An 8331-nucleotide genomic window follows, 5' to 3' on the forward strand; every position below is an offset into this window, starting at 1 on the left:
CAATTGAACGTCTACCATTGAAAATTTCTTGAAGGTCACAGAAGTTTTGGATCAAGCTGCTACTCGTGTTTTCCCTTTATCCATGTCTTTGTGATCTACGAACATGTTGGATGATAATAAAAAATGACTGTGGGACCTAGAAAGGTTTCAACGGTGGAAATCATTATTCCTGCTGCTTCCTGTGGTGTGGTCCAGTTAATCTTTGTTTATGCTTTAATTTTGGAATCGACGACTAAAATTATCTGAGAAAACGGATGGACGGCGTGGATAAACCACATACATTCACAGTGGAGCCAACAGAGTTTACTCTGTACGATAAAAGCGTACTAAGTAAACTCAGTAGGCAATCCGATTTCGTTTATACGGTGGAGAACTCATCCATCATTAAAGCTGTATTTACTACTGAGCCTACCTCCACATCTTACTTTCCATATGCGTCTATAAATTCCCAGACCAGTCGTGTTTCTCAGCATGCATTAGAAAGTCCTCTCTCTCTCTCTCTCTCTCTCTCTCTCTCTCTAAGTTTTTTCAAATGGCGTTTTGGCCTCTATTTCTTTTACTTCTACTTGCGTTTTCACCATCTATGAATGCTAACATGGAAGGTAGTGTGACATGTCTACAACCCCATGTTGATTTTCCTATATAATAATACATTTCAAATTTTTATTTTTATCTTTTTCGAAATGGGTTTTTTCAAAGTTGAAGATTCAACCACATTTCCTCATTGAAAGTTTGTATTCAAAGCTAGAGATGGATTTGCAGTAAGTACATATAGTTCTATAAAGTTTTTTTTTTTTTTTTCTTACTTGAAATGGGTATTTTTCCAACTCGAAGATTCATGACTTTTCTCATTAATTGCTATGATATCCAAGGTAGATATGGATTTTTAAGTTATAACTATTTTTGTACGGTGGAAGAGACACCACCATTTTAAAATTCTTAAATGGTGGTGAACTATCATAGACTTTTTTCATTTTTCTAGTTTTGGTAGGGGGGAGTGTAATAGGAGTGTAAATATCATTTCCATTTTTGTAACATGGGTTCTTTTCTATATGAAAGATTCATCTCTCTCTCTCTCTCTCTCTCTCTCTCTTTGAAATGTAGGTGATGCTCTTTATGCACTGAGAAGAGCTTTAAAGGACCCAGGAAATGTTCTACAGAGCTGGGACCCAACGCTGGTGGACCCATGTACGTGGTTTCATGTTACATGTGATAAAGATAACAGGGTCACGAGGCTGTAATTCTCTCTCTCCCTCTCTCTCTCCCTCTCTATTCATCTTTCCAAATTTCTGTGGTGTTATTCTTCTCTTTTTTGGGCTTTAATATCACTTTTTTCATGGAGGTTATTTTGTTAAATATGCAGAGATCTTGGAAATGCAAGGCTATCTGGTAATCTTGTTCCTGAGCTTGGGAGACTGGAAAAACTCCAATATCTGTGAGTATTTAGTCTTTTTGTGATTGTAATAATGATGTTTGATAAGCCCCACACGTGTGTGAGATTGGAGCCTTCCATCAGGTGGGCCACACGTGGTGCTACAGCAACCTCTCACAGACCCATCTGAGAGTTAGGATGTGTTTCACACTAGATGGATAATTATACACTGAAGTTTAGTGTATGTGATCTCCAGGACCTAATTGGCAGAAAGTTCCCATCAATCTGGGCCGTCCAATAGGCAGGCCACGATGGATCAAAGCTAAGAAGTTAAATTACCTCGACAATCCTAACCATCGGATCTATTGACCATATCTAAGAACAAGCTGTTATTCATCTGATGGTTAAGATTATCAGATCAGATGGGTGTGGTTCATGTGCTATGATTCATCCATCAGATGGTTTGGATCTGTGGTTATGTGTCCCATATGGGACGTAGCACATGATTCCTCAGATTGGACGGTTACGATCATCGGATCGGATTAAAATGGTTCTCTTTGTTCGCAGGGAGCTTTACAGGAACAATCTGGTAGGCAGCATCCCAAAGGAGCTTGGAGGGTTGAAGAGCCTTTTGAGCTTAGATCTCTACCACAACAATCTTACTGGGCCCATCCCTCCATCTCTCAACAGACTCTCTTCCCTCAGATTTCTGTAAGCTTCTCTCTCTCACATACACAGAACCAGTGTGTGTATTCCCTGTTTCCCGTGATAAGGTGGGACCCACCTCTTGGTGTCTAACATGTTCATCTGGTCGGTAGATGATTGGTCCGGGTCCTACCCCAACAATCCGATGGCGAATAATCCTATCGATGTTGCTAGTAAAGAGACGATCGTGACCATACATTTCACGAGAGAAAAATCTGATGGCTAGGATCAGCCTATCGTGACCTATTTTTGGGTATTTACTGTCCATGACGGGACCCATGATATGGACGGTTTGGATCACCAAAAGCTAGTCCCCATTGTATATTTCATCACAGGTTGTACACTGGATTTTATACGGTATGGTACACTCGGGACATTTGGCTTGTGATCACCACAATTTACTATAGTGTCCTTCCATAAAGGTATGCATGCAGGCCCATCCAGACCGTGCAAATCATCAACCTCCCTACCCACCAGTAGATCGTAGCCTAAAGATCATATTGACGGAGCAATCTTAGCCATCTGATCTTTGATCGTATGAACATTCGGTACAAAATGGGCCCATGATTCGATGGTCCGGATAACCCTTGACTGACATTGTTGCCAAGTGTACAATTACGAAAATGCCCCTGAGCACTGATTTCTGTATGCAGGCGACTCAACAAGAACAGGTTGACTGGTAGAATACCCAGAGAGCTGACTACCCTCAGAAGCCTCAAGATCCTGTAAATTCTAAAATTCCCAAAGTACCCTTCTATCTCTTTTATCAATCTCAACCGTCTATTAACGAAAAGCCCAAATGAAATCTGTGCAGGGACGTCTCAGATAACGACTTGTGTGGGACCATTCCAACATCAGGAGCCTTCTCTAAGTTCTCTGAGAAGAGGTGATGACTCCACTAAACGACAAAAGAGCATTGATTTACAATGGAGTTAGGTGTATACGACTCTCTCAGCACTAGCCAGTGATGCCTGACCGTGCCAGACTCATAATATACAGTTCCCACATTTTAAAAAATGATGGTGACTCATCAACCGTACACGTGGCATAGTTTTATGGCAATCCACACCGTCACAATGTCTGTGCAGGCCGGGGATGGAGCGTGACTCAAAAATCACAGTGAGCAGATGAAAGCTACTTTACATTTGACCGTCCATTTGATAACCGCTAAACGGTTGGCTAGGATATCTTTATCGGTGTGATTTTCGGGATATGATCCATCCATCATGTGCTATACGGTTTGAATGGTTTGGATGTGGCGGAAAAAAGTAGTGAACTGACGTATGGAGATTTGTCCTGCCTGACCTTGTCCTTTTGTGGGTTCTTTTGCAGCTTTGAGAATAATCCACGGTTGGAAGGGCCTGAACTGATGGGATCTGTGAGTTATGATGTGGGTTGCAGCAACTGACACAGTATAATGAAGTGACTCTTTTTTGGGTGATGTGGAGCGTTTGGATTTTTGATGTAAATATATTGGATTCCTGTAGATTAGATTTTCTACAGGAGTTGGTGTGCGTTTGAAGAAAGCATGTCTACTGTCCTGTTGTATCTTCCACTACTTAACACTGAGGACGTTTTTTTTTTGTTTTTTTGTTTTTTTTGTTATTCAATTACTAATGGCACACGTGATAACCTGGCACGTGTGAGACATCTGAGCCGTGCGTAAGATGATTCCCACGGTGCAGATGGCCTGGCACGAAAGTCATGCTGATCAGCTCATCAGACAGGTCGCACGTGTAAGAAAAATATGGACGGTTGTTAGCATTTTATTTGCTTTTTTTCATGGTTCTAACGTTGGGTAACTGTGTGGGCCTCCACATGTTAGCATCAGAGTATAACATTCAAACCTTTGACCTCTCTCGAGTGTACTGCCACTATGAACAAGCCATGCGTTTGATTAATGACCGTTTATTTCAATTTTTATATTTAAAAACTATTAAAAAGCATCATTACTTCTTTTTTTTCTTATTAATTTAATAATTAAATACCTAATCAGGTCGAGTCGAATCTTTGAGTTGACCTGACGCAGCTGGATATTAGGTGGAACCGAGTTTTTGGGTTTTAGAACTGAAATCCGACTGCGCGTAGTACTCTGTAGGGCCCACCGTGAATGCATGTGGTATATCCACGCCGTTCATCCATTTTTCCAACTCGTTTTAGTGGTAGAGCCCAAAATTGAAGCATATCCAACGCTCAAGTAGGCTACACCGTAGGAAACACTGGGAATAATGATTTCCACCGTTGAAATTTCATTATGACCCACAGTGATGTGTATTTATCATCTATATCTGTTCATAAGATCACACATATGGATGAAGGGAAAACACAAAATCAGTTAGATCCAAAACTGCTGTGGCCCTCAAAAATTTTCCAACGGTATTAGACGTTCAATTCACACTGTTTCCTATGGTGTGGTCCACTTCAGCTTTGGATATGATTCATTTTTGGGCTAAAGCCCTAAAATTATCTGGTAAAATGGATGGATGGAGTGGATGAAATACATAAATGACGGGGGGCCACACAGTTTACTCAGTAGGCTGAGCGTACTGAGTTATTCAGTACGCAACCAGCTTCCTTAACTATGCTGCTAAGTGCCAACAAGTGCACGTCCTGACTTTGCCGGGCCCAAGGTTTTCGTTTTAGTACCGGATCTGATCCGATCTGAGTACCCGTTGGGTAGCCATCGGTTCTTTGGACCTTAGATTCAGGTAAAGGCAATTTACATGGTTGGGCCTACTCATGGATGGATGAGATCGTACGTGTGATACTTGATGGGGTTCTCTTACGTGTGTGTCACCGTCCATTGTAATATACATTTCGGATAATGAAATTTAATAATAATAATATTGTATATTGCTAAATGTGTATTATTCTTTTGAAGCCCACCAAGTAAGAGAATGATTTTTGAGGAATCTCACTGAGTTTTTCAGTTTTAAATTTCTATTTTAACAGGAATCTATGTTAGTTTTCGGTATTCAAGTTTTAGTTTTCTACATCTAAACATAGCCTTTAGTGCAATTGTTCATGTCCTTCTCAATTACAAACTAGTTTCCTGATATTTTTATTTTTTATTTTTATTTTATTATTTTATTTTAACAGATGAAACTAACATACCATCCACAAAATACGAAAATTATGTATTCAATAGGAAAATATGTCAAACCTTTAAAATGGCACACAAGTTGACCGAAAGTCAATCTAATCTATTCATTCATTTGCACAACTATGAACAAATCATAGTTTAAGAATCGCGCCAATCAGATTATCCTAATTCTTTGGAGGGGGCCAATTTGTTACAACCATCCGTTGTTTTACGAGTTATAAATCACATGGTTAGAATCATCGAATCAAAATGTTAAGTATCAAAACCTTCTATGCCCCCACACTCTTTTTCATATAGATCGCGGGTATCGGACACCCATATTCCATGGCCATGCAAGCAGACATTTCCAGATGATGATGAGACTTTTACTTTGTTCCACCATTCAAATCTTAAATGCCCATTTCCATGCTGGTGATCAGAGGCTTAGGAATTACATGATTTTGGCATCATGGGTTTCTCCCAGGTACATGAATGAATGAATGAATGGTTCAAATGGACAATAGGTAGCCCCTCGCATCAGAGGTTTAGGAATGTTGCTGATTGTCTCATCAAAGTGGAGACATTACCAAAACATATGCGCATACACAAACATTTATACACATTATGTAGAGAGATGCACACAAAACGACAAGTTGGTGTGAGGCCAACATGGTCTTTGTATGACATATTGCCCCAAGGTTGTCCTTCCATGAACCTCAAAAATCAAGTGGATCCAACCATCCCATCAAATGGAGTACATTAAATGTTTGGATGACCCCATTTTCTTGATGGGTCAAATTCAACTTGATTTAGAGCAATCCCATTTTCATGATGGGACAACCTTCAGATGTCATACAGATACCATGGTAGGCCGACAGGCCCACTAGCTGGAAGTACAACTTGTGTGTGAGCATTTTATTTATTTATTTACTTTTATATATAGGTATATATAGGTCTCTAAGTATCTCAAATTTTAAAAACAGAAATTTGCTACCTACCTAAAGGTGGGCCAGGCCTGAGTTTGATTCGGGTCCAGATTTTTAACCAGTCAGGTCAATTCTCTACTCAAAGCTTCAATCTTGTTTAACAGAGGCCAAGCCCACGACACCCACAACTACAACACTACCACATGCCAGACATACATTGCAAGAAGCTGACAGCAAATCGCAATGGAAGCAGCCAACCAATCTGTTGAACAAGATTCTAGGCTGCTGCTGGGCGTTCATCCGATACCGGAGGCTGAAAATTCATTCCCTTGGTATATGAAAGTATCAATCTCAGCCTCAGCAAAATTCAGGCGGCAGAGTGATTTTGTGGTAAATCAACTAGAGACTTCACAGCCCCGGTGCATTTTCTGGCCCGGAACCTAAGGCTGCTCAGCCGTGCTGATTTTCATGTTTGGCTTGGTTTATCAGCAGTAAAATTATAACGATGATATTTTTAGATTACTTGAATCTCAAAAGACACCGTCTTGAGTAAAAACGAATTAGCCACCAAGGAAAATGCAGCTCGGATATATGTACGTGCAATGTGCGAGGGCCTCAACCAATGCTAACCATGACCGAGCATGAAATGAGAAGGGACATTCAAGAACATTTTGGACCTACTGGTCCATCCAATGCCAAAGAAGCTCAACCACCCACCGAAGGAGTCAGGTTGGCATACAAGTCCAAGTCGGCAACCTACGCGACATGTAAGAGTTGGGCCTCGCCAGAGAATCCGGGTCGGCACGCTACCTCCAAGTCGGGTCAGCCAAGACCACCTCGACCTCAACATCCTCGTATATCTTCGATGATTCCGAATAATAAGACTTTATCTAAGAAAGGTCTGCCCAAGATCTTCTCCAAAGATCTCAAAGGACATCCGCGACATGCTCGGATTCCAAGGTCTTCACCAAGGATCTCGGGAGGTTCCCTCACCCATTCGGGATTCAAATCCCTCTATAGCATGTCCTTACTAAACTAGGAGATTTCCTCTACGTTACCATCTCTTCGTAATTATAAATAGGAGCGCCTCTAACAGTAAAAGGTACATAGAATCTCTCACCCAAAACCCTTCGAAACTACCAAACCCAAATTCCTAGCCTTGACTTTGGCATTGAAGGGCCCTCTACTCTTAGCCAGGGTCTCATTTGTCTTCTTCATGTGCAGGTACTCGAATGTCTAAAAGGAGTGGACCAGATTTTTGCATCAACAGTTTGTTATTATTCAAATTCAAGAAAGTGCAATGATTACAAATTCCGTAGGATGCAGTATGCATTTGACTAACAATTCATATGTTTAGTTTGACGATAGTAAAATTGTAATAATGACACATTTCCTTTACATTACTAAATAATTAGCAAAACAAATAGGCCCTATAAAACTTGATTGCCAACTCATGCCTAGAAGATCTACAGGATTGGCATTTGTCCAGTGAGGATCAACATGGACATGGGACCAAAAGAAATGCTAAAGCAATTCCCAAAATCCAGACCGTCTACCAGGTGGATTTCAACATGAACATGCAGTCGCTAAAACCAGAATCTCTGGCCGGAGGTTGCGTAGCATGCTGGGGCTTTCAGTTATAACAAGAGGGGCATACTAGTACCGACCAATTCTGTTGACCCACCCATGATGGACCATGCCCCAAACTCTTCCATATTGGAAGATGGGAAGCTTCCAATCATGGACCTCCTTCCTTTTGGAGGTGGACCATTGCTATATTACTCTTTTCAATAGTCTATTCACATACCACAAATTGAAAGGTCAGGATTGTATTATCCAGGAGATTTCAGTGCATGTTCCAACATTCTGGATTACAGAAACATGCACCTAGTCATCAGACCTGAAAACCCGAGCATGCAATGGAGAAGCCTCGTGTTGACAGGATATAAGAATTTGTCTTAGAGACCCACATAGTGACATGCCGACCTGGAGATGTCCTACCACAAAAATCAGTTGGTCCATCCATTAAGTGGGTCATTCTATTAAGAAAGGATGGACAGCATAGGTAACATAGCCAATGGTCCACGTTCAACAAACAAGTGAATCCAATGAGTGGGGCCAGCCTAACATTCATCACGACGAGAGCTACCTTGTTGACCTCTAGGATGTTTCACAGGCTTGCCAGGTTGGCACTTGTTGCATATAGGTGTTGGTTGGTGAATAACAAGCGTTCCCCCCGCAAAATT

The 8331-nt window shown here is 41.0% G+C and overlaps 1 protein-coding gene across 2 annotated transcripts; it reads left to right on the forward strand.

The window, feature by feature from the left end:
* Nucleotides 1-478: 478 nt before the first annotated feature.
* Nucleotides 479-3665, forward strand: LOC131246670 (leucine-rich repeat protein 1-like). 2 transcript variants are annotated; one of them, XR_009171461.1, is made up of 7 exons: nt 479-602; nt 1105-1237; nt 1364-1435; nt 1940-2083; nt 2731-2802; nt 2892-3041; nt 3410-3665. XR_009171461.1 is itself a non-coding variant. In XM_058247022.1 (7 exons), the coding sequence occupies exons 1-7, from the start codon at nt 533-535 to the stop codon at nt 3483-3485; spliced, it is 639 nt and encodes a 212-aa protein (XP_058103005.1). In that variant the 5' UTR covers nt 479-532; the 3' UTR covers nt 3486-3665. The 2 variants fall into 2 exon arrangements, 1 of the variants encoding a protein (XP_058103005.1); XM_058247022.1 differs by having other exon boundaries at nt 2892-2963.
* The last annotated feature ends 4666 nt before the right edge of the window (nt 3666-8331 follow it).

This window comes from Magnolia sinica, chromosome 5 (genome assembly GCF_029962835.1).
Source record: "Magnolia sinica isolate HGM2019 chromosome 5, MsV1, whole genome shotgun sequence".
NCBI lineage: Eukaryota > Viridiplantae > Streptophyta > Magnoliopsida > Magnoliales > Magnoliaceae > Magnolia > Magnolia sinica.